This window comes from Grampus griseus (genome assembly GCF_964374135.1).
Source record: "Grampus griseus genome assembly, chromosome: 2".
Taxonomy (NCBI): Eukaryota; Metazoa; Chordata; class Mammalia; order Artiodactyla; family Delphinidae; genus Grampus; species Grampus griseus.
Genome location: NC_139018.1, coordinates 22,595,380 through 22,623,331, shown reverse-complemented (window position 1 = coordinate 22,623,331; position 27,952 = coordinate 22,595,380). Strand labels below are relative to the sequence as shown.

Here is a 27,952-nt window from a genome sequence, read left to right as displayed (position 1 = left end):
TCCTCTCTGCGTGTTTCTCTACTTCTCCTCCAGCCTGAGTTGAAGAGGGTATGTTGGCAACTTGAACCAGAAACCAGTAAGCCCAGGGGATGGCTTTTCCTTACCAAAAACAAAAAATAGGCTTCAAAGTCTGAGGAAGAAAATAGGGAGCTCTCCATGAGGAACACACCCTTGGTGCTGACCTTCATTATTTGGGACTTAATGGTTGGTACTCAGGTTACTGGAAAGTTACAGTGAGGTCTCTTTTCCTTCTTCAGTCATTAGCAGGGAGGTATTGCTCAAACACAGAGCACTGTTCCAGTGAACACAAGACACATGAAGAGGTATGACTCCTTTCTCATGCTTGCAAGTGAGATCCACCAGAGAAGGTTATGTGTGTCTAGGATGGATTTAATGATGTCTGCCATATGTCAAGGGAGGACTCTTTGTAGTAGCCTGATTACAGTGGGTTGAATAATGGTGCCCAAATATATCAGGTACTAATCCCTGGAACCTGTAAATATTACCTTATTTGGAAAAAGGGTCTTTGCAGATGTGATCCTTTGCAGGATCTTCAGGTGGGAAGTTTATCTTGGATTATCTGAATGGGCCTTAAATGTAATCATGAGTGTCATTTTTTTCCCTTAAGTATATTGATTTACAATATTATGTTAGTTTTAGGTGTACAACATAGTGGTTCACTATTTTTATAGATTATACTGCATGTAAAGTTATTATAAACAATAGCTCTATTTCCCTGTGCTGCACAATATATCCTTGTTGCCTATCCATTTTATACATAGTAGTTTGTATCTCTTAATCCCCTAACCCCATTTTGCCCCTCCCCTCCTCCCTCTCCCCACTGGTAACCACTAGTTTGTTCTCTGTATCTGTGAGTCCGTTTCTCTTCTGTTTTGTTTTACACCTTTGTTTTACTTTTTGGATTCCACATATAAGTGATAACAGAGTATCTGTCTTTTTCTTTTTCTGCCTGACTTATTTCACTAAGACTAATACTCCCTAGGTCTACCCACATTGTTGCAAATGGCAGAATTTCATTCTTTTTTATGGCTGAATAATATTCCATTATATATCTATCTCACATCTTCTTTATCCATTCATTTGTTGATGGATACTTATGTTGGTTCCATATCTTGGCTATTGTAAATAATGCTGTTATGAACATTGAGGTGAATATATCTTTTCAAACTAGCGTTTTCATTTCCATAGATGAGTGTTCTTATAAAAGAAAGGCAGAGAAGGATCTGATACACTGGGAAGAGGAGAAGGTCATGTGACCATGAGACAGAGATTGGAAGGATGTGGCCACAAGCCAAGGAATGCTGGCAGCCTCCAGAACTTGGAAGGGTCAAGGAATGGATTCTCCCTTTGAGCCTCTGAAGCAAGTGCAGCCCTTGATTACTGTCCAGTGAAAAGGATTTTGGACTTCTGGCTTCAAGAACTGTGAGACAACACATTTCTGTTGTTTTAAGCCACTGGTTTGTGGTAATTTGTTTCAGCAACAACAGGAAACGAATATACTTGTCATGACTGTGGATTCTCTTCTCACAGACCTCTATTAGCCTAACCTAAGGGAAAGAGGAGGTGGAAGAAAAAGAAAAATTAAGAAACAGAATGCAAGCAAGAGATAAAGGAAGAGGAGGAGGAGGAGAAGAAAGAAGAACCAGGAAAAAAGTGGAGGAGAAATAACTCACTGAATGGTACAGGTCATGTGTGAATCATATTGGGGAGAAATTCACATAGCCCCTAAAGTCCACTTCTATCAGTGTGGTGGGTATTAAGGCTATGCCCAGGCCTGGGTCAGAAGAGGAATTTGTCTTTAAAACTTCTTATGATTCATCCAATAGTTGTAATGTAGCTTACTGAATTTTTTCTCATCGAGGTCACCAATGACCTCCTTTTGGTTAAAAAGCAGTAACCCCCTAGTCATCAAGTTCTTTAACCTGACATGCCAACACTATATATCCTTCAAGATCCTGCTCATAACCCACATCCTCTACAAAACCTCCCTTGACCTGTGTTATTTTTCTGAATTCCTATTACACTCACAGGAAGTATGTCTGTTATTATTTCTGCCCCTATAAAAAGAGGCCAGAACTGCTTACTGCTAAACATCCCAAAATGTATAAAATGCCCCCTACAGCAAAGAATTATATTTTTATCCCCCTTCAGCAATTTTCACAGGGCTGGTCTGTAAGAGTCCTGTGGTGACTGACTATCGCTACTTTGAGTCCAGCAATACAGATAGTCTCATCTCTTTCATTTCTACCTATTTATTGTATTGATGATCGATACATATGGTGATCAATATTAGAATTATGTCCCTGTGGCATGCTAGGTCTAAATCATAAAAAAATACATTGACAAAATTCACTGTCTTGCTGGTTAAGAAAATCTACTCATATATTTCAGAAAGTTTTCCAACTAGAAGAGTTGAGGCCAGAAAGCATTTCTCATTCATCCTAATTTAACCCCAAAATGCAATTAATGGCAACCCCTCAAGTCTTTAATATTCAAAGCATCTGAAGATTTACTTTATTATCAGAAGAGTTATAGGTTTGTCCTAAAATACACCTGCTTTCTGGTATTTATTTCCCAATATGTGGCAAGTCTCATATAATGGAAACATTTTTTAATTGATATATGCTCCTGGCTTAGCATTTCCAAAAGGAAAGTTTTCATTCTGGGGCCTATTTATACTTTTAGTATTGCTCATTTGCATCCAGTGTAACTGAAATTGAAGCTCAGTTCAGGAAACTATCCCACGGTAAGTGATCAGATAATTGCCCACATGCAAACCATTATGCACACACATGGCTAAAGAATCTAGTCAAGGATATACAACTGTTTGTGAGCAGTCCTCGTGATTTCACTTTTTTATTTTTTAAGCATAAAAATACCAAAGGCACATTGTGGCATTCCCATCACATAAAAGCAGTGAATATAAATCACATCATACAATTAAGAATCACAAACACACAGAGAATGGTAATAAATTAAGTAAAACAACTGAACTAATTAACATACTTCCAAAACAGAAAACCAAGACTTAAAACATTATATACCTTAGTGAAATAACAGCTGCTCTTATTACAAACCATATATTCCATTAGTGTGGTATTTTGTAATTTATTGCCTTTCCCACCTTGGAAAAATTATGTTACAGTTATAAGGCCATATTAACATTTTTTGGCCTTCTATAAGTAACAGCTTTTGAAACTGGACATGCAGCTATCCATTAAGTCAGTTGCCTGAAAAAAAGCTTTCTTTCTTTTTTTTTTTTTAGCTCTTTCAGAATGCTCCAAAAGAATGATTCAGCGAAATCATAAAAAGATTAATTCATAATAATGAAATGATGAACTTCATAAAATATAAATGCCCTTCCCACCTAATGTGTTATCTATGTATCTAAAGCATGATGCAGTCACAACATCCACATTTACCAGATTTCTATTCTGATGACCTTAGTTAGTCTGGAATAATGATGAGGATCAAAAGGCCCACACACCCTGGAAAGCTTAGAGGGTTTTAGGTAGGGAAAAGGGTTCTTGACTAGGCTGGTATTACTAGGTTCCTTTTTTCAACTTTCCAAAGAGAATCCTACAGGTTGTACTCTGTTTTCCTGTTTGCTCATGATAAAATGCTTAGTATTCCATTACCACTTTCTGACACTCAAACTTCACTCTGCCCCTGAAAAAGGAAAATCATTTTCTTCAACCAGGGCCTTCTTCCTTGCTTTAATATTAATATCCCATGAGAATATTAGCTCTGGAGGAAAGAATGTGGTGGCAAAATTCCATATTTTCTCATGAAATTCACTCCCAACTTCCACTCACACATGAATAGGATGGTCAGGAGAAAAGCTCGCCATTCCCCCCGGCCTCTCTTCACACTTCCCCTCGGCTTCTTCTGACACCCACTCTGTTTTTATTTTTCTTTCCTACTGAACCAGAAGCCACTTTTATTAGTAGAGGCTCTTCTTTAGGCAGAGTATATTTTGTATTTATTAGAGCAAACAAGGATTTAAGTTTAAAAAAATTGGTTGGCACTGGCTAGAGCATAGAGACAGAAAATGGAGTCTGCTCAGTCCCCTAGGCTCTAACCCCACCTGACGGCTCTTTCTCCCCTCTCTTGGGCTGCGGGAAGGATGTATCAAAACCTAATGTATTATCAAGCCTTAGTAATATTTAAGCAAGGTCAGTGGAGTTGACAGCTGTTGCCTCTCTTTTTTTTTCTCCTAGAAATGCTATTTAAAAGACTTTCTGGAAAAAAAGAAACCCCTTAATGCCATTAATTCTTCTGCATTTTAAACATCTGAATTTTGCATTTTAAAATAAAAATCATTAAAGTGGCTCTTTGCAAATGTGGCCAAGTGACAAAATACATGCATTCAAATGTGGGCTCCATACTTATGAATGTATGATTTTGAATAAGTTATTCAACCTCTCTGTGTCTCAATTTCCTCATGTGAGATATATTTCTGAATGAAAATGATAAATACCAACCTCATAGGCTTTTGAGTTAAACTATGGAAAGTATTTCAGCATAGAGTTGGCACTCAAGAAATATTTGATGAATTTATACAATCTAACAGAATAAATATGCTAATTATAGAATCCAAATACTTTCACCTCTGATTGTTGTATAGTTTGAGTGATCTGTTGCTGTTTAGTAAAAGGAGACAAGAATCTGAGCTCACTGGAGAATTTTACAGATTAAGGGGATCAGGCCTAGATGTTAAAGAACAGTTAGAAACTTTTATGGAGAACCAATGTGTGCCATGTTCTGAGCCTGGCACTTTTCGTGAGCCATTACACATAAGTCTCTAAACAGTTCTTCTGAAGGGAGACACAATTAGTTCCACTGAGCAGATGAGATAAATGAGCTCAGAAATGTTAACTACCCCAAATCACACCTACCCCAGCTAGTAAGTCAGTGGTAGAGGTAGGATTCTAATCCTACACCATTTTAAAACCAAATATAACATGGAAAAAGGAGGAAGGCAGACTGTGCAAGTAAAATGATTTTATGACAATGTCATTATTGAAGAGATCACTGACAAGGTTTGTTTATAATCCAAATATGGTTTGGTATCTGTCAGAATTAGCTTCAAGGTAGAGACTCAGCCTACACACTGTTCAGTTTTAATCCAGTGAAGAATGAATGCCATTGTGTTTTTCAACAGCAGACTCACAGACCATCAGAGATAGAAAGCGACCCAGAAGACCATTTAGTCCAACCTCCTCCGTTAACACCTAAGAGACACAAGAGGTGCAATGGCTGGCCCAATGTCATACAGGTGATTAGTGGCTGAAGTAGCCAGGATTCTTCTGGACCCAACGCTCCTCCCCTTGCAGCATGCAGGATAGCCAACTGGGACACCATGGTTTTAAATCCATCCATTTAGATGCATGTAAATTCTAGTTCATTTTAAATACCCCAACTCCTACTTTAGCACTTAAACCTAAAAAGAATATTAGAGTGATTCTTAAAATTATTTTGGAAGATATAATAAATAATGAGAATATTCTCTGGTGAAAATAAGCTTCTATGATCTAGAATCTTCTTTTTAAAAACTGACTAAAATTCTGGGATTGTTGTATTTTATCAAACAAGAACAGGGCTTCCCTGGTGGTGCAGTGGTTGAGAATCTGCCTGCCAGTGCAAGGGACATGGGTTCAAGCCCTGGTCTGGGAAGATCCCACATGCTGCAGAGCAACTAGGCCCGTGAGCCACAACTACTGAGCCTGCGCGTCTGGAGCCTGTGCTCCGCAACAAGAGAGGCCGTGACAGTGAAAGGCCCGCGCACCGCGATGAAGAGCGGCCCCAGCTCGCCGCAACTAGAGAAAGCCCGCACACAGAAACGAAGACCCAACACAGCCAAAAATAAATAAATAAATTTATTTAAAAAAAAAACAAAAAAAAACACAAGAACAAAAATTAAATATTGTCTGGGTAGAAGAGCCCTTTAATGGAAAGTATTGCTCTTTATACAGAGAGGAATTAAAAAGATCTTTAACTTTCTGTTGTTGCTGCTGTACTGCATTCATTCACCAAATGTTTACTGAACGTCAAACAGCTGTGACAGCAGGAGTTCTACTTTTCTTGCATATTTCACAGCACTCATTACAGTGCTGGGCTTTTGGTAGTCATTGATTAATTGGCGGTACCTTATCCTATGTTCAGTATATTAAATGACTTCAGGACAAAAGTCATTGAGGTTATGAGAGCTACTATTTATATCCTCCTACAGAGGTGAAGGAAGGACACAGCTCTTGACTATTCCAATGCTTGTGTTGCCCCAAACCATGCAGCATGATATGCACTTTCTTAGTTATAATATCTTCAGTAATGTAAAGTCCAACGTTTTACATGTGCATGTACTGTCTCTTAGGCTGGCAACCATCACGCTATGTGATGGTAGCCATACTGAAAAAACTGCACTATCTAATTATGTCATAGTACACAGTTCTATCATAGGGCCAAGCTTTGTTAATGCAGGTTATAAAAGACAGATGAAAAGCACATTATCCATTGCTTCAGCAATGGTGCATTATTACAAACATAAGAAGAAAGCTAAAAATGCCAGATCTTGGGAAGATCAAACTTTTGACCTAAACTTCAAAATATGCAAAACATTACTTTGGTAGAAAGGGTTTTGGATTGCAATAGCAATGTGGAGAGAAAGGAAGTACTAAAGGTAAAGACAAAGAAGGATGGAAGTACACAATTCTAAGTGATTTTTATGGCAGACACTTAGCCAGGTCAGCAAATAAACTGTTAACTGACAAGCAGTTGTCATATGAACTAACTGAGTTTCTCAAGCCAAACATCCTGAAATAAAGGAATGCTGGTGGGCTGAATGAGCAACGAAACCACAATTAGCCACAAATTCGCTGGATATGGGCAGGCCTCTATAAGGTCTAGCAAAGATTTACCTGCCTTATTGTGAAAAGGGTGAAGCATCTTCCTGCAGATGATACTGAAAAGTCAACAATCATGGAGCAATTGATCTTAATTCATCACATGGGTCTCTCCACTTTCCCTAAAGTACCGTACAGCAAAATTAACTTGGGATTTAAAGGACTGACGTTACAATCTCAAGGATTTTGTTCTACATTATCCGTCCAGTGGAAAAGTTCTGGCAAACTATGTGATGATGATAGGAATCTCTACAAAAATCCACAAATATCATGGCAACACATACTCAGGCCTCAGTTATACACTTATAGAAACACAAGAGATGGTGCATGCAATGATAACACAGAAACTTAACGGATATCCATTATGGAAAATTCAGCACATTTCATGCTCAGTAAATTAGTTATTAATATTGGTGACGTAAGGGTGTTATCTGATTGGTGTGGTTTTCCTGCCATCATGGCACTGAAGGCATAATTTAAACCGTTAAGTGGAAATTCTAAGAACACTATGATTTGAATTCTCATGAATACAATCAGGCAACTGGTTTGTTAAGTGATGAAAGACTCTGCAAATCTGGCTATCAAGATCAGTTAATAAACACCATTTGCTCACTGTAGTAGGGAAAGATGGTTGACAGCGTAGGTGTGGTTAGTTCAGTTATCAAATGTATTCGGAAGACTGAAAATATGTCATGCACTGTGCTAGATAAAACACGATGCCTTTATTTAAAGAGCTTACTGTCTAGTGAAGCATCTTGTAATTTAGAAATATAGTAATTATATTTAGAGCATATATACATAAATCATCAATTAAAGATGCTTTCTAGGTACCACTGATTGCATTCAGCAATTTTCTACATAGATTTCAAAGATTCTGATTCTCAATACAATAATGATTGAAAGAGTTAAGAAGATGTCCAATCTATGATGATATCAGAACTATAATAAAAACCTAACTCTTGGTTCCTATTACACACATTTTTCTATATGCCAGACCTTTGGCTCATAATTATAAAAATGCACTACAAATATTAAACTGGTGATGATTTACTTTGGTCTGACCTTCCCAAGTCCTACCTGGATTTCAAATATTAATAAATGTCTCTTCACACAAGTTATGGGTAACTTGGGAATTAGCTCCCATGATGCTACCAGCAAAAGGTAAGTAATTCTGTTGGTAACAGTATTACTTTTGCAAAATTGATCAAACATTTGTATAAAGTTATGGTGTTGAGACCAGTACCAAAATAAATATGGATCTTAGTCTGGTGTTTGTCACTTTGATGAGCATATATCATATTAGGAAAGTTTGTAGGTTTCAAATGTGTTGTCCGCACATGTGGAAGGACAAAGAAGATTCCTTACACATCCATGCTTTCAATATATAACACCCGAGTTACAAGACACCAGACGATTTTAAGTTTTTCTTCTTTAGATGCCTACTTTGTTTCCAGTTCACTTATAATCACTCTCTGAGAGGAGCAATAAACACTAAATATTTAAGGATAATGAAAATTTAGCCTGAACATCTACTTGCATGAACATCACATGGGAAAGTTCTTTCTTTAGCTGCTCTGTGGTACCAGTGTCTGTGACAGTACGTCCCACTGAGAAATATAGAGTCCCAAAGGGCAAAATTAAGGGTAGAGAACATCTGACCTCAATCATGGGCGTCAGGATAAGAAATGCATAACACATGGTCACAACTCAAAAGCAGTGATCTCGAGGTTACCGCAGAGGATGGCAGCTGTTCAGTTGGACATCTGGATCTCTGTGGCTCCAGAAATGGATTGTTCTCACATGAGATCTGTCTATGAGAAGCTCAGCCTGTCTTCAGTAACAATTCTAACAATTTGAATGAAAGCTTCATGTAGTGCCCAACAAATAATAAATTTTCACATATACACAATATCCTTGTTTCTGGAAAGTAAATGTTGCCCAGAAGCAAAATATTAAAATTAGAAGGATCACTTTGGGGTTGTATGGCTGTGTCCAAACTGATCCTTCACCTTTAGTGTTTACACTCAAAAGATTATCAAGGGTAATGTAAGGGTTTTTACGTACTGCCCTCCTGTATTATTTGACACTATCTGAATATATATAACTTTTTGCTTACTTTTCAAAAGTTCAGTTTCATTCTCTTTTCTAAGAGCAATAATCAGCAAAAGGGGCATGAAAGGTTAGCACATGCAAGTCTAGTTTAGTATGCAAGTCTAGTTGTATCAATTTCAAACTGTGTATAACTATTCTAATTGGTAAGCAGGAATTAAGAAGTATGATCATATTTAAACATACATGTCCAGCTAATCAAGTTTATCAGTGCACTAAGCGAAGAAATTATACTTAAATTCTTTACAATTACAAGGTTAAGATTGGTAATACGTACAGAAGACCTTTTTTTTGCCAATTAAACAAGACATAATAGATTCACACTAATTAATAACGATGTAAAATGGATAGACGATTGAATTAATGGAAATGATGCTTTCTTGGGTGGAAGGTCACTAGTCCTGAGTAACTTATGAACCTAAGTATGTGGTTGGCACAGGTCCCCATTAAACAGTGGGAAGATTTTCCAAGGCATATAGCAGCAGGTGTAATAAAATGCATCTGTATATTCAGTCTGTTTTTATAAAAAATTATCTATATAACCACTTGGTACAAATTTCAAACCATAAAATAACTGAAGACACTTTAAACACAGTTGAGGGGTTATGCTATTTGCTCAACTTACTTAGTTTTGTTATTTATGCAAGACCTGTACATTTCAGTACTTTTCTTGCTGCAGTTGGCTAGCTGGAGGTGGGGGGCTCCTTAGCAAAGACTCTGAAGGGGCCTGTCACAGTGTAGTTGCTCCAGAAACAAGCACTCTTCCAAAAAATACACTTTCTTTGATGTATGGCATAGTGTAATACTTAAATCAAGTGTTCAGAAACTGAAAGAAGTTCCTGAAAAGATTTAGTTAAGATACATTAGAATTGGAAAATTCTGAATAGCTTTTGACTTAGTCCATTCCTAAGTAAATAAGGGGAAGAGGAAGCAACTTAATTTCAAACAGTTCAAATTATCAGTGATACAAAATGGAGGGTACAAGATGTAAGGTAAAAGGCCAAGACAAATTATATATGGCCATTAATTATCAGAGGACAATGAGATGGAATGACATAATAAATCCCTGATCTCAGTTGTAGACAGTGAGGAAAAGTTGGAAGAGACTTAAATGTTCAACAGTCATTAAATCAAAATCTTTCTTAAGGTGACAGTGTCAGAGGCTGGAAATGTTACTCTGAAACACAGTGGATGCCTGTGAGCCACTGGCACAGACGGGAAAAACTGAAATCCCATGTGAAATCATCATGCAGAACTAATGCCCCAAATCGGATTGCTCCCAAGTTCCTCGGAGGGAAGGAAACAGGATAAAAATTCAGCCCTGACAAAGTTCACACCCTTTTGATAATCAGATACTAGCTTGCACTTCAAACCAGAGAGAAGAGCTACACCTGTAGGTCCTGATTTAGCTGGATGCCTTCATAACAATCTTGGTGAATGGTTGAAGGGTTCTGGTTAATGGAAGCCTGCTAGGAGAAGCAGGTGGAGAAGTGACCTCTAATAGTAAATCAAGCATGTTTGGAAGCTGCTTTATGTCCTTAACCTGGGTGACCCTCAGGCCTGGAGTCATAGTTTGGATACCTGGGAGAATATATATTATTAGAAACCAAATAACCCTTGCACAACACCTGGAAAAGAATCTTTTTTTTTTTTTTTTTTGGTTTTGGGATAGAGACTAAAACTCAGAGAAGGCTATAATCAAATGAACCTTTAAGGCATGGCTCTTGAACTCCAGCATTCACCAGAATCACCTAGAAGACTTGTTAGAGCACAGATTGCTGGCCCCATCCCCAGGGTTTCTGAATCCCTTGGTCTGGAGATGGTCGGAGAACCTGTAGTTCTAACAAGCTCTCAGGAGCTGTTGGGGCACTGGTACTGCAGGTCTGGGGACCACACTTTGAAAACCAGTGCTTTAAGGAATACCGAATAAAAGGATATGTATCTTCCTCACAGAAAACTATGATTTGTCCTCAATGGAATCTAATCAGAAGGTTTACATGCAGTTAAAATTAAAAAATGAGCAATGACCACTACCGTTAATTTGGAACAGTCAAACTAACCTCACAAAAGCCTTCTCCAATGGAAAAAGTAGGAAACTCTTTCCACGGTACACACTGGCTTTACTGGCTGTGGTCTCAGTCAAAGCACAGAATGAACCTTGGCCAGCAGCATGAGGTCTCTCAAGCTTGCAGCTGTTGGGAGGAGGCTGCTCTGCCAGTGACTCTGGGCAGGAAGTTCCTCGTTAGAACTGATGCTTCTCTTTTATTCAGCTCAGAGGGAAAAGAAGAAAAAGAGGCAAGAGCCTCTAGCCTTCTCCAAACTTCTTTTAATTATCTGACCTCCCCAAAGCCACCATGTTAGATGGTGGCTTTGCTGCCATGGCTACTTGACTTGTGGTAACTGGCAGCTCGAGGTTCAGGGTGATGCTAAGCCATAAATCACACCTATATCTTCACTCATGGTGGGCTGACAGCATAAATAAAATGAAAATCCAAAATGACAGACAAGCACAGGGCACTGAGACCAAAAAATATCTGAAATAAAGCCACTTTGCACCTGATCCAAACTGCCAGCCAGCAGTCCATAAAGAACATTAAGCAATAGTGTAACTTTCATCAGAAATAGGACTTCATAGCGCACATCAAGTTCAACGGGACTTCTCACAATGCTGCTTTCCAGGACCCTGCATCAGATAAAGAATGGAGCGCTCCCGCAGTTTTTTCTTTCAAGTAAACAGTTTAAAATGTATGTTGTTGATGACAACACAGCTTCCGTGTTCATATCCTTTTACGGAACGCCTGCCATTCTTCATTCCCTTATTCCACCAAGGGCTCAGCAATAACGGGCAAACAAAATCTAAACTAGCATTACCACTACCCTAGGGATACCACTGAATGAGAGTTACGCAGTATGATCTGATAATAGCTGGCTTCAAGAGCTGAAAAGGAAAACAATGTCTTGTAAAGGGGATATACCAGACATTTAGATTTTAAATCCTATGTGCAACATGACACACAGTTTGGGAATTGCTCTTTTGGCTTTAAGGTAAAAAAAAGTGATAGAAATAGGCTATGATATATGAAATACATTTAAATACTGCTTTAAAATATAGCTGTGCATCATCACACAAGGATGAAGAGAAACAATCTTGTTTTACCAAGAGAAGCCTTTCGTACCTGGTTAACAGACCAGCCCACATCATTAGAAAAAAACGTAAGCGTTTCATGTGTTAATCTCACTAGCTCTTTATGGTGCCATTATCCTGATGTCTTGCAAGGCATGCACAGGACAAGCGAGCATGACTCCAGTCCACAGGCTTGCCCAAGTCAAGGACATAAAGCTCCTTCCAAAGGTCCTTGAGGAAATGACTATGGATCCCGGGGAAAGAAATGCGAGACAGTGGGAGGGAAAAATATTTCCAATTGAAATATAGCATGTCAAGAACAAAGAGAGGCTGCCTCATGTGTCAAAGAATATAACGTGGATTTAGCCTTTCTTTAAAGTTTGATAACTTTTTATGGGACACTGTGAATAAAACTGATTTTTTTAGGAAAAAAAAAAGAATAGAGAGGTGCACTATAACGAAGTACAAATTTTCACACTACTGGCCAAGTTTTTTTCTTTTAAAAGCCAGTTGAACTCTCCGTGGCTTCAAATGATTCAGAAATCCACCTGACTCGAAATTGAAACATTTGTAAGGAAAAACAAAAGGAAACTAATTTGATGGAAAACCTGATACTTAAAACATTAGACGTGTCCTGTTGTCACAGGAAAAGCCCATAAACAATCCCCAGGAAATAAAAACAGAATCCGGGTAATAAAGTCTAACCTTTTTTCCGCGTGGTGCTTAGTCTAGTTCCACTGACCCACAAGGTGCTGCTCGCAGAGGCCTCCAATCCGGCGTTTCAGACCAGAGCTCCCCGTGAGAAACGCCTGCCCCGACACCTCAGCTCGGCGGACTGTGTGGAAAAGGGCTGCTCACGACCCTGCGATTCAAGATGGCGGATGCGGGCCGTGCGCAGAGACTCTGCGCCCGGCACTGTGATCTGGGGCCTGAGCAGCGCAGCTGCACCTGCCTTGCAACAACTCCGCCTCCCTCGCCCCTGCCAAGGTCCCTATAAAGCGGGCCGGCCCACGGCCAATCGGGAGATCGCGTGCTCTAGAGCTCTCGCCTCTCCATTCTCTGATTAAAGAGTAAAGCTTGTCTGTGCTTCAACCAAACTTGGTCTTGTTCTGTTGGCTTGATCAACACTGGGCAGAAGGACCCTTGCTGGGGACTGGCTCTGGAGGATTCGTAACACTTAAAAAATAAAGGTATGATTTTAAGAAAACATTAAGTCAGGATTTAAAGGAGACTGTCAATTAGTGACAAATGAACATATAATATTATCCTACTTTCCCTCAGAATAAGATATTTTCTCTTAAATGATAACATCTGAACTGTTGGTAGTTTAATATCCACTACTTTTGTTTAAAAAAATACTGCTTCAAGCTAGTATTCTGATCTTTTATTTCCAGTCGAGTATACAGCTAAGATGACACAGAGTTCCTGTATTTAAGGATAAATAGTAATTTTTGTTTTTATGTAAATAATGCCGGTCAAAATGCTTTACCAAAGAATAAAAAATGAGAGGGTGTCAAGTCGTGAGGATCTATGGAGAGGGGATAGAAGACAGTCTGAGCATGAACGCCCAGCATCTGCCAGTTTGAGAAAAACAGAGCATTCATTCCAGGGAATGGCAAGTATGCAATGTCAATGCCTTAAAACATAGCAAGTTATTGTTAGAATTACAGGTGATAAATGTATGGCTGTATTTTGACTACAGCAGCATTTTTTTCCCCAGATTCCCACCTATATGCGCAAAAGCATAAGGTTTTACATTTTGAAAGGTGGAGGTCATCAGATTATATGTTGCTTTAACTATTCTCCTGAAAGGGATCTAACATGCTGCTATGTTTAGAAATCCAATATGCTCCTGCAGAGAGCAACGTGGGACGTTCACATCCACAGCTGTCTCATGGCTTTGGACCACGTCAGAGTCAAGCTGTGTTATGGAAGAAAAGACACCTAGCCACAGAAGTATTCCTGGGCTTTCAACCACGAGAGTAGTCAAGGACACGTGACATTCAAATCCCTTTCTTAATTGGCTGGCTCTGAAAGACATGAAGGTGCTACAAACCCCAGTCAGCCAGCCGCTTCATTGTAGGTTTTTGAGGTATCAGACACCAGAGGTCAACAGTAAGGGCTGACTTGATAAAACACTCAGAGTGACTTGGGTTGGGTTTGGATTTGGGTAGGATGTGGGCATAGGATAGAGCAGGAGAGGCTAAGATGGGGACAGATGAGGTTAAAACTTAAAGGTTCAGCTGGTTTTACCAGAGCAGAGCAGATTCGTTTACTTTGTTATTAATCAAAAGCAAGGGAGACTTCTCTGAAGTTTGTTTGGGGACTTGGAATCTAAAATTCTGCTTCTAGATGTAAGCATTTCTCCTAGCCTTAACCTAGATGTGTCGTGTTTTGTACGGAAATGAAACTAGACGGAATCTTTCATGGTTTAAATTTCTTTTTTCAAATAGGGATAAGCTGATACGTTTTTACTGCTAAACATCTGAGAACTTAAAAGTTGAAAGATGTAACTATTTTTATATCATACTTCAGAGCATGAAATGCCTTTACATACAAACTTTCCCAAATTTACATTCCAGCTTAAGGTTCATGGTTTAGTTTTTTGTTTTGTTTTTTTCTTTTTTTGCGGTACGCGGGCCTCTCGCTGTTGTGGCCTCTCCCATTGCGGAGCACAGGCTCCGGATGCGCAGGCTCACCGGCCATGGCTCACGGACCCAGCCGCTCCGCGGCATGTGGGATCTTCCCGGACCGGTGCACGAACTCGTGTCACCTGCATCAGCAGGCGGACTCTCAACCACTGCGCCACCAGGGATGCCCCATGGTTTAGTTTTGATCCAAGAAAACCAGACGCTTTCATGAGGACAGCTTCCTCATTTGAAGGCCATGAAAATTACAAATTTTCTGTTTTGTTTTAAATTGAGAGAAAATACTGGGCCAGTTTGTTTGAAGAGGGGTATAAGAATCTTGGAAAAGGAATAACTTCCTCAATGATAATTCACATCGTTGGCCACCATATGATGTGTAGCTGGGCTTATGGTACAAATACTGAGTAAAATAATTTGAGATATTTACCCTTTCCTAAAATAGGGTTTGCTAAGTAAATATACCACCTAATTATATGTAAGAATTTAGTCCCACATAAAACAATTATTTTTTAACTGTAAGATTCAATACAGATTAGAGAAAATGTAATAAACACTGTGATTCTAAGTATGCTTTACATAACTCTGACTTGAGCCTCATGCATTTACCACAGTTGAAAGGAGGAGAATGAAGAAAAATAGGCTTAATTGTTTTCTTAGCTAAGTAGGTAGGCATTTTTTATCCACATAACCTTTAAATCCAAATGCCTTATGTGCACTATTATGTTAAGCTATAGATTTTATCTCTTTATTAGTAAAAATATGTAAACTATAACAAGAAGGAAAATTCGTGATTCTGGGAAACGGCATAAGATGTTATATAACCAACTGGTTTCCAGCCTTCAAATCAGACATTAGTCAAGGAAATAATAATGACCTTAGCCAATGGGAAAAACATCAAGCCAGATTCCTCCCAGCTGTGTTTCTCCCCTCTGTGGCCTTCAGTAACTTCAATGGAAGTTTAGTATGTTTAGGGAGAAAGGTGGCCAGAAGAATCAAAATTATTAAACCAAAAAGGTCAATCTTCAAATTAAGTCTTGGACCACGATCATTTCAAGAATAAGGTTTATCCCTTCCAATGTCCTAGTGCTACAAGCAATATGGCTGACCAACCACTCAATGGGGCTGATATCACACATTATCTTGCCAAAGGGGTGAGTAAAGGAAAAACAGTTGCTGGCTTTGAAATGTACAAATCAAGCTATTAGTGTTTCTTTAGCATTCCTTTTAATTTCCAACTCAAGCTTATGGTGACTGCAAAAGATAGGAAAAATCCTCAGAGGAGGCAGGTCCTTGGATTTAATTCCATATAAACAGAGGGCCAAGGAATTTTGACAAAATTGTTGCTCACAAAAAGCTAACTTTGCCTTTGAAGTTCTTGTGTGTTCCATATTTAAAGTCAGACACCTTTATTCATCCAACCATAGTATGCGGCCTTCAATAATATGATATCATGCTTTATTTTTTTTTAGATTAAAAACAGTCTTTCATAAGATCCCTCTCTGTTATAAAATCATCAGCTAACATGTTTTCAAGGCTTTGCCAAGTACACAATCTGAATTACCTTCACTTTTCAGGCCTAACTGGCCTGATGTAATTTTTTTTTTTAATGACCACAGATGTGCTAATAATGCTTTAGATCAGTTTCTATTAAAAAGAATGGACCACATGAAGTTCTTCCCAACACATTAAGTGAAAAGCTATCTAACCATTATCTGTAGGATTTAAATAAAACCTGTTAATTTTCTCCCTTACTTCCTTCCCAGTTAGTCATTTAGATCCAAGGAGATAAAATATCAATATTATGGTACTGGTCAAAACATCAAGGAAAAAATACTGACATAATTTTTCAATACCCCAGATATTACCATAGAGTGATACCACCCCCACTAAAACCTCTGGTGCTCATTAGCACATCAATGGCTCCAAGTCTTAAGGTTAGATACAAACAAATCAAACCTGCTTAGTGGTGTCTACTCCAGAATTTCTCCAGCCAGCCTGAACACATCACTCCTTTCTCACGTAATTCCTAGTGCCAAACAAACTTTGGGACATACACACCTGTACTTATGTCTCTTTTTTCCTTCTTAACACCATGACTGGCCTATAGTAATAACTCAGTAAAAGGTTTTTGGAATGAATAAATGATAAAATGCAAGGCTGTACTATCAGAGGTTATGTAGATTGTACTGGTAAATTTTGAAATAAAATATCTCTGTCTTCCGTAGTGACCACTGAGTTCGAGTTCATGGAGAATGCCATTTCTTCTGCACATTCAAATGTGGTAAGTTAGGAAAACGTATCTTGAGTAGAAAAAGAAGCATCTTCATGAAATATGAGAAATCTAAAAAGCGAGTAGATGTTAACAAACACAAAATATAATGCACATTCCAAAGATATCTCTTTATTGTCCTTGTCTCTGTTCAGAATCTTTCCATTATGACTCAGTGGGATTTAGTTCCTGGATGTTTACTCTTATTTAGCATTTAATAGAAATCTTTCTCCACTGGTAGATCAGCATGTAAAGGGGATAGGTTCTTAAAAACACTTTGATGTCGAGAAAGGCTAAGATGCTGAAAGCAGATAGATAGTACCAAATTATACTAGAACTCTTGGCAAGTAGATGTCATGGACACAGGAGTTTGGTGCTGTGATTTTGGTCAGAGTAAACCAAAGACGGTCCAGGATATGACTGGAGTGGTTACAGTGGGACATTTGGCCACAAAAAGACAAATAAATAAATTGTGCTACGAATGAATTCTTTAGAGCTCTACAATTCAAATATCATTTGTAAATTCTTTATTGCTATAAAAAATGGATGATTGGAAAAAAATTTTAAGATACTGCACGTAGTAGCAGACTGCTGAGATGATGGATGTAACAATCCTGAGCATTTGTAAAGTGGACTGCCTAATATTATATATGCATATCTCCATGACATGTTATAACACATGATAATTTATGAGGGAGAAAGCATCAAAATAAAATCAATTGTATATAAACACTCCCTGAATTTAAAGTGCTGGCAACTTCTGCCTCAAGGGGTACTCATTTTCCTCCTTTTTAGCCAGTCATTTTTGAAACACCTCAATTATAAATCCAGATTTTGGCCAGAAATATGTGACTGACGACACCTGAAAAAGGAAAATGCAAGGTGAAAAATATTATTCTTTCTCTGCTGGTATAAGTTGCCAATAAGTTAGTTGCATGTCATTCATGAGCTGATATCATTTGGATTGGTTTAACTTATATCATCCACAAAGACCGACTGCACTGTTATTTCAGTCAATGGTTGGCAATGCTGAAGAGCAGAAGCTACAGATACGTCTGCTAGATAATCCGGGCCAAACTGTGGCAAGGATACATGTGCTATTATTTATAAAACACTCATGTAAAGCAACTCATTACATTTTGCTGTTTTTGCTTTCGTATTCCTCCTTTTTGGACTGTGGACTTGTTCCATCCATCAGTAAACTTGTGGCATCTTCCTTGATTGAAGGTGAATCTGGAGCAACTGTTCTTTGGATAAATGCTGCCAAGGTAGGAGAAAAGAGAAAAATAAACCTAGATGAATAGAATCCCTGGGCTGACAAAATTGTAAGTAATCGCTGCATTTGATCTAGTTTTCTGTAAACTTTACATGGACTAACAAATCTTCGATGTAGGAATAAAATAGTTTACTATGTTTTTAAAAACACATTCATGGGATTTAATTTTGTTTTAGATTTGAAGAGTGAGGGTGGAAGATGTGTGTTTGTTCAGTATATAATGATATTAAAGCATTAATATGCTAATTAATAGCATTAATTCTGCTAAAGCAGAATTTTAGAGGGCGAAATCTTAAGGGCCTCCTTTTCATAGAATCCTCTTTTTTACACAGAAGGAAACAGACTAGATCTGGAATGTAGGTTTACTGTTTTTCTACTACCTCTTCCCTCTCTTCTGAGCTCCAGATGCCTATATCCAAATGTCTATGTCAAACACTCCCACCTGATTTATAATCTCTGATGTCTGCCCATCGCTTGCTCTCTTCATCTTAGAAAATGACACACTCATCCACCCAGTTTCTCAAACCCTGTTCCTTCTTCCCTTTGGCCGGCCTGCTCGACCCATCCAATTTAAGAGTGAGTTCTGAGGATCCTACCACCCATTTCACCTGATTCCTTCTGCTTCCCACCACCTCCGTTAACCATCAGCCCAGCCCAAGGCACCATTTCCTCTCTTTCTGTTTTCATCTTGCCTCCTTCTCCACACACCAGAATGATCTTTCTAAAAGGTAAATCCGATTATGTCACTCTACTGCATTAACCCTTCCCTCCCCCCACCCCCCCCAGCCTCCCAGCGAAATTAGAATAAAATCCAAACACCTGATGGTGTCTGAAAAGGCTCCACCAGGACCTCAGCTCCCACCACTCTCTCTCCCAATCACTCTCTCCCTCACTCATTCTCACTCTCCCTCCTTCTCTCCCTCCCTCCCTCCCTCTCTCACTCCTTCAGTGTTCCATCTCTCTAGAAGACCATACCCCTTTCTTCTCTGGGGCCTTTGCACTTACTGCTCCCTCTATCAGGAAAACTCTTCCCACCCAATTTTAACTCAGCTGGTTCTTCTTGCCATTCAAGTTTCAGGTCAATTGTAACCTTCTGATCACTAATATATAGTTCTGGTCCTGGTACCTTCTATGATTTCACCTTTATAGCACCAGTCACCATTTTGCTTGTTTATTGCTTACTACCTGTTTCTTCCATGAGATGAGGTGACCTTTTCTGTCTTAGTCACTACTGTATTCCCCCAGAGCCAAACACAGAGCCTCGTGCATAGTCTCTTAGTAAATGTTGTTTGAACGCGTGAATATATTTTAAGGGATTTCAAAACGATAGTCAACTGGGGATTTTCTAGCTGCTTTCTAGAAAGCATTTATAGAGTACATACCTTGTCAAATCGCAATAATCAGAACTCAATTATTTAAAAATATCTGGCACCTAATTGGTCAGTGAAAAGATAATCACCAAAAAAAAATAAAAAAGCACTATCACATACAATGAACCTATAAGATGGAGAGGTAGAAAGACTGTGCTTTCATGAAATAAATAAATTCTATAAAGGACAAGAAACAATATTTTACCTCAGCAGTCCCCCAACATTTTTATTGCTATAAATCTTTGGCACTTTAGTTTACAAGTTTGAGGACAGACTGCACATGAAGCGTCCATTCAGTTGGCCAGGGGGATCCTGAAGTACAACACAGACGTGAAGAGCATTGCTGTTCTCGCTGTGATCAAGTCCCATCTGAGGGACTTAAACCTCCACTACAGGAACGTCAGAAAACAAATTAAGAATACTAACTTTTCTTTTTATAGCGACATATTCTGAAGTAAGGAAGTGAAAAAAAGTACTTGTTAGTAACTTTCATTGATTTGCTTTTCTAAGAATATCAAGTTAAATTAATACGTAAGATTCACTTCCAGCTCCTGAAGTAGTCTGCAGATAACATTTCCCCCCCCCATGAAAAATCACTGTCCTTTCTTTTTGGGATTATTTATTTATTTAAATAAACATTATTTACTACAATGTTAGAATTATGGAAAAATTGCAATCTGCATTCATTTTAAAAATTGAGTTTATAGATACCAACTCCACAAATATTTAGCATTTGAATCTCAAAGAACTCGAGATTTCGAGGAGTCATCAGTTTACTCCAGACTTCATTCAAACCCAGTCTGGTCCGGGCCCCAGGAGCGAGGGCCCTGTCCTGAGTTGTGTTCCTTTAGCCTAAAAGGAGCTATACATGGAGACCAGTGGTCAGTCACTACTTATAAAAAGTAAAAATGACAGTTTCAAAAGCTGGCATTATGAGTCTCTCTTACTAAGCCCCCACTGTCTACAGGCTGCAGGTAATGGAATCCAAGCCTCCTAAAAGAGTGTCCTGAATCATGGCCATAGCTTCCAGCCAGCCAGGATAAATTTGGTAGTAATCACGGCTCTAAATAATGGATTTCTGTGTTCCTATTTCCAATGGTAATATAAACTTACAATTTATATATTTCTTCCCTTCTTCCTGGCAGGAGGAATCTACCTTTTCTTGAATTGACCTGAACTACACAAAGCTGACATAAATTACTACTTAAAACAAACTTTCATTAATGCTGGATCATTTCAGAGACCACAAATTATGCAGTATTTTCCCATTTCCTTTGTTTTTTCCATGGTCAGTGATTCTACGCTTTCGTTTGGTCACAGTTTTGACAGGGCACCTAAGTCAGCAGAATGAGTGCCTTAGCGTCAACAGCATAGACAAAAGGGCCTCATCCAGTACCAATCCCAACCTGAGTAAGAAGGAGCCTGTTCTGTGGGCTCATAAACCCATGTCTGCCTCAGCACCTCAGTTACTCCCCGGGTCTCCACACAGGTCTCAACTGCTCTAAACTCCAACTCCCAGCTTTCACGCTTCATTCAGAGGTTAAGAAAATCCAGTACTCGCTAGTCAGACATAAAAGCTGGGGTTTTCTCAGTAGTGTTTTATTTTTGTAAGATTTCTTTTTAGCCAAAGCGTACATACATACACATATCAAATAGCACCAAAGGGCTACATAGAAAGACAGCAGTCTCTTGTCCCATCCCTCCCAGCCCCACACTCCTTCTCCCCAGACTCAACCGCAATCAACCCTTTATTTTATTTATTTATTTATTTATTTTTTCGGTACGCTGGCCTCTCACTGTTGTGGCCTCTCCCGTTGCGGAGCACAGGCTCCGGATGCACAGGCTCAGTGGCCATGGCTCACGGTCCCAGCCGCTCCACGGCATGTGGGATCTTCCCAGACCGGGGCACGAACCCGTGTCCCCTGCATCGGCAGGCGGACTCTCAACCACTGATCCACCAGGGAAGCCCACAATCAACCCTTTTAGCTTTATTTTCTGTACTTGCTTCAATTTTTGAAAGAAAAAGCTGATATTGCTATTTTCTGATTTATCATTTTTAGACTTATCCACACCCATCCACTTTCCCTCATCCCATCCTCCCTATATAGTTACATCTGGACTTGTAGTTATGTCAATAGTATTTACATTATTATGACTATGTAAATATGGCTCACACAAACCTAATAGGTCTACTATGACAATGTTTCTTTTCTTGCTCATTTTTTCCTGGAGTTATTAATTGATATTTATTAAAATTCATTAATAAATTAATTTTTGTTTGTTTTATTTACTCTTTATAACCATTCTCAATTGTTTCTAATAGCTCAATTATACCTATAATAATCATATGTCTATTAGTAGTTTTTCTAAGCACTCAAATGAATCAAATAATCTATCAGTTTGTTTATTTCCTAAAGATTCTCCTGAGGGAATCTTTTCTTTCTTCCTTCACTATGATAGAACTAAAGAATATGAGTGTCCAGATGAAAAGCTCCCCCCCCAACCCTGCCCCAGCAAATAGTTAGAAAACTCAATAAACCAAGACCCACAGGGAGGCATATCATCACAAAACTCACTGGGGTTAAAGGGACAATCCTAAAAGTTGCTGGGCCAGGGGTGAGGGTGGGGCAGTGGTGGTGAAAAGGATCACGTCAAAGGAATGGGAGTCAAAACAAAAAGACATAAGGTTTTTCAACAGCAACACTGGATTTTGGAAGATGACTGTGCAATGACTTCAGAAGAAAAGTCCTTTTTAACCTAGAATTTTATAGCCAGCCAAAGTCTCAGTCAAGTGTGAGTGGAAGAAACCCATTCTCAGAGATACAAAAACTGAAAATATTTACCTCCCTTTCTTGGATGTGCTCCCACAAAAGATGTGCAACAGCTGTTTGTTGGGTGAGCCCTCATCATCCGCCCCGCTTCTGGCCTTTGTTCTGTTTTCTTTGTTCTCTCATCCCAGGACTCTCACTAATCAGGTACTGTCCTCCTTGTATTGATTTTCTGAATATCTTATCTTTTCTCTCCTATTGTCCCATTCTTTCTTTTTCCTTATCTTCTACTTTGTAGGTTTCTCAACTTTGTTTTCCACTTTTCTAGTTCATATTTTAAATTTCTGAGACCTCTTATCCTGTGTTCCTTTTTTATAGCATCTTGCTCATATTTTTACTAAATGTACTATTTTCTCGTTTCTCTGAGGGCATTAATGATATTTTTAAGATATCTTCCATTCCCTGTATTATCGAATTACTGTAGGCTCCATTTTTCTCTTTGTTGATCTTGACAGATCGCCTTTTTAATTTTGAAGTTTCAAGAAAAATTACAGGACAGTTTCTATAACTAAGCTGAAATTGTTTGTGCTACAAAAATGGAGAAGTATTCAGGATGATTCTAATTCGCTTCCAAAAATACTACATCATGAAAAAGATATAAAAAATTCAAGGTTCATCAGAAAAGCAAATAAGAATAAACATTATTTCTAGAAATAAGTTTATTAAATCACTTAAAATGATTAACAGTAGTACCTATGATTAAACTTTTTAAAGTAACCTTAAAAACATGGAGGTAGGTATGGGAGGAAAATCATAAAACAAACTTGTCAAAAAGAACAGTAAAACTATGTGTAAATAAATAAATAATTTATCAATAAATTAATAAAGAGGTTTACTTTCTAAGCTAAATTTTCAGTCAGATTGTACAATATAGACTATAATAAGTATTTTCTTATCCAAATTATGTTCTCAATGATATTTTTTCCTATTCTTATTTAACTTTATTTTTTTTGAGCCAGTGTATTTATGTAGAAACCTATGGCAGCTTATAAGTACTATATCTTAGAGAAATGACCAGGGCTAGTCATGAAATGTTACTGAATGAAAAGCTGAATACAGTTTCTTTTATTGCCTGTCACAGTATTAAATAAAATTCTAAAAAATTTCATGTTTTCCCCTTAATGTCTTCTAACCACTTTCTTCTAGGTACCTTTCTAGGGAGCCTTATGAAAGTCATAATGGCAAAATTAAATACCAGTAGAACAATGACCTCTGTGCTCATATCATGGTGCTGTTTATTTCCAGGCTCTTAAATGTCTTAATGGATGGGATATGATGTTTGATGGTGCTCTGTCCCCACCCTCCTCCTCTTCCATGCTTACATACATCAAACAGACCTGAGGAAATTTTTCCATTGCTTAATATGAAAAATAAAAATTTTGTCCTATGTGTATATCACATTCTGAGGTACAGTAACCAAACCTGAGATATGATCCAATTTGAAGGGTGACTGCCAGATTAGAATAGCAGAGGGTTTATGAAAATATATAGAATCACTTGGTAAAATGGTTAGGACAGGAAAGGGAAAATGCTTAGCTTTTGCAATAAAATAATTATGATATAATGGAAGCCAAACCATTTATCAGAAAACAGTAAATATTTATTTGATGACTATGAATATAAATCAGCAAAAATGAGAGTTATCATTTTTGGATTTGACCTACTTCCTTGTGGCTAATTTTGATATTTTATTTTATAGCAGCCTAGTTTTTTTAAATGACAGCATTGTCAAATTGAATGTACAAACTCTATGTCCATGGAAAACTGAAGAGCTAAATGGTTATCTAACTAAGAATCTATTAATATTTGAGTCCCAAATGGATTGGATAAAAGTGGACTTGAAATAAAAAACTTATACACTCATTCATCTAATATTAATTGAGCCTTTACTATGTGCCAAGTTCTATATAGGATGCTGAGGAAACAGTGGTGCATAAAACAGACATCAATCGTAACATCATGGAGTTCACTCTTCGGTGAAGAGAAGAGTCAGTAAACAAAATGTCACTCAAATAGCAAATAATTCCATAATTAGTATGAGAAAGGTTTTAAAGGAAAATTGTAATGCTTTGTGGGCACACATTACAGAAACCATACTTAAAACTGAGTCCTGAAGGCTTCTTTAAGGACATTACATACAAGGTGAAGCATAAGTGGTTGGAGATGGTATCCTGGGTCAACAGACTCACACTTTGTCAATGTGTGTGACATTTTATCAATATTTACACTGTATTATTCACAGAATGAAATCGGACGATAATAGTTTTCATATCCTTATTCTTTGCACAAAATTAGATATTTTTGAACAGTTCTATGCAGAGATTTTCTACTTTTTGATGACTTGAATTTTATTACAATACCATTTAACTTCCTTACCCACTCATCCATAGTTACTAGCAATCTCCAGGCCAAAAAAAAGTTGCTTAATTAAGATTTTTACCTTGGGTAATTCATTTTCAGTTTTTATGAGAAGTGTAAGGTCTAAAAAGAAGCGATTCCATATATTTTTAGTAAGTTAGGTAATATTATAAATGTACTTGGGTATTATTTGTATGATTCATAATGAACATTTTTTCAAACTTACAACATGAATATTACTATCATGTACTGGCCTTATGCTTTAATCTTTCCATGAGATGCATTTTCTTAAATCCAATTTAAAAGCTGGTACAGGACATCATTACTTACAGTGCAAGTGTGAAAATTGAGGACTAGACAGGAAGCAACTGTGATCCTGCCAAGAGGATGACTGATCTAACCCATGAGCATGGGAACCTTCAGCAAAGTTTCTGTCATCCTAAAAAAGAGAGCACAGCATTTTAGTTCAAATCATTGAAAAATGTAAGGCTTGGGATTCACTTAAATGTACTGAAAATAAAATTGAACCTCAAGATGCCAGCTATGTTACACCACAGTTTAATATAATTATAATCCTTGTAAAAAATAAAATGTGTGGATGTTAAAGAAAATATGAAAAAACGAGAGAGAAGGAAATCATCTGTAGCCATAACAGCATAACATATTTCTTTCCAGTCTTTTTTTTCCTGTGGATAAGATTTGTAAATATTGTTGTAAAACTCTGTTATTTATTTACATTTAATAATATAAACATTTTAAAAGTCATTAACCTTTAGCTTTATGTTACTCATATACTGTCTAGTGAATATATCATGCTTTACTCAGGTATTAGTCTTCTGGGCATTTAGGTGGTTTCCAATGTTTTACTCCTATAAATAACACTATGAGAAATACCTTTAAATATATAACCTTTCCCATATTTAGGTCTATTCCTTATGACAAATTCTTGGGTGGAAATACGGGGTCAGTAAAAACAATTTGATGTTTTTAAATACATTTACCTAGACTGCTTTCCATAATGATTATACAAATACTCATTCAACAAATATTTAATACATAAACCAAAATGAATACAGAAAAGGTCCCTCTCCTCATGGACTGTATGAATGTGTCCTTTTCCCCAAATCTTAGCTGAAAAACGGAATTAGGGAATTATATCTTTGAAAAATTTTACTAATTAAATAGGTTAAAAAATAGGTGCTTTAAGATACATTTACTTGATAAAAAATTGCAATTTTTTTCTCTTAAATGTTTTCTAATTATTTACTTCACTTCATTTTTTCTTTCTTGCACTCATTCATTCATTCAACAATCGTTTATTTGGCACCTACTATATGCTGGTCAAAGGGCAAATAAAACACTGGTGTATATGATCATGAAATCTTCAGGATTGCAGGAGAGAAAGGCATTAAACAAACTATACAAAACACAATATAGTTTAAAACTATGATAAGAGCTATAAGAAGAATGGGAAATAATAGGCAGAACTACATTTAGATTTGGGGTCCAGAGAAGTTTCCTCTGGTAGGTGATATTTAAGGCAATAATTTGAATGCTGAGTATGAATCAATGGGTTAGCCGGATGAAAACTCATAGGTGGAGGACGGAAAAGTGGGAGGTAAGGGGGAGCAGAAGGGTGGTCAGGGAGTGGTGCTCTAGGCTCGTGTGAAGGTGCTAAGAAGGTAAGAAAGAGTTTGGTGTGTTTGAAGAACTGAAGGAAAGCCCATGGCTTAGGCACACTGAGCCTGGGGAAGTGGTTACAATGAGATCCAGAGGTGGGATTTGGATGTGGGTTTCTTCTTACTTAAGTACAATCGGAAGGCAATCAAGGGTTTTGAGGAGAGGAATGACATGCTTTGATTTGTATTTCTCAAAGATTACTATGGCCTCTTTGTGGAAAACAGACTGAAACAGCACAAATGTAGAAGTGGGAATACAAGTTAAAAGACTGTGATTGAGGATGACTGCGGGGTCAAGGGAGAGGAAGGGATCAAGAATGGTGGCAAAGATTCTAGATGAAACAACTGCTGGTTAGGTGGCCTAAACAGATTCTTCAAAACAGTAAGGCCTCATGTAGCATGACTATCTGATGAATTAGTTGTCGTTCTCTGCACTAAGTACCAAGTTTATATTTTATTTCTTTGTCACATATATATGTATGCAAACGCAAAAGAAAGGCCAAAAAAGAACAAGTCTGTGTGCGTGTGTGTGTGTATATGTGCACACACACATGCAGACTCACACACACGTCTGTAAAAGACACATTTATTCTGAGCTAAAAGCATGGACATAATCCTAAAATGACTTAAGATCATCAGTTTTCATGTACCAAAAGGGAGTTTAGGTTCATTTAGGATGAAGGCCCTGTGGTTTTTAACCAAGTGATTTATAGTTTTCACTAATTACGAGAATTTCATAAGAAACTGGAAGTCATTCATTGTAGGATTCCTGGAAAGGAAAGGATATGCAGTTGACGCTTGAACAACGCAGGGGTTAGGAGCACCGACCCTCTGTGCAGTCAAAAATCCACGTATAGCTTATAGTTGGCCCTCTGTATCCATGGTTCTGCAACTGTGGAGCCAACCAACTGTGGATTGTGCAGTACTGTAGTATTTACTATTGGAAAAAAAATCTGCATGTAAGTGGACATATGCAGTTCAAACCTGTGTTGTTCAAAGTTCGACTGTATTAAACTTCCTCATTTTCTATATATGAAAAAAAGAAATGTGAGTGGTTGAATAAGTCAACAATTTTAAGGGAAAGGGATAACAGTCCTAAATTGTATGTACATATTAACACAGTGCCAAAAATATATGAAGCAGAACTGATAGAACTATAAGGAAAAAATAGACAAAACCATATTTATAGTTGGATATTTCAACGTTCCTCTCTCAGTAACTGATAAAACAGTAGGCAGAAAACCAGTAAACATAAAGAAGACTTGAACAACACTACTGGCCAGCTAGACCTAATTGACATTTATAGAATACCCCAAAACAGCTGATTACAAGTATTTTTCAAGCACACATCCAATATTCTCCAAAACA

At 37.8% G+C, this 27,952-nt stretch overlaps 1 protein-coding gene across 1 annotated transcript in view; it reads right to left on the bottom strand.

The window, feature by feature from the left end:
* Positions 1–18,205: 18,205 nt before the first annotated feature.
* CEP128 (centrosomal protein 128) overlaps positions 18,206–27,952 on the bottom strand; it is a gene marked incomplete at its 3' end in the record, with an annotated part of 415,333 nt that continues 405,586 nt past the window's right edge. Inside the window, exons 22-23 of the mRNA XM_082649309.1 lie at positions 25,236–25,344; positions 18,206–18,333 (exon numbers count right to left, since the gene is read on the bottom strand). Coding sequence (XP_082505435.1) covers positions 18,206–18,333; positions 25,236–25,344 — 237 coding nt within the window. The remainder of the gene's footprint in view (positions 18,334–25,235; positions 25,345–27,952) is intronic.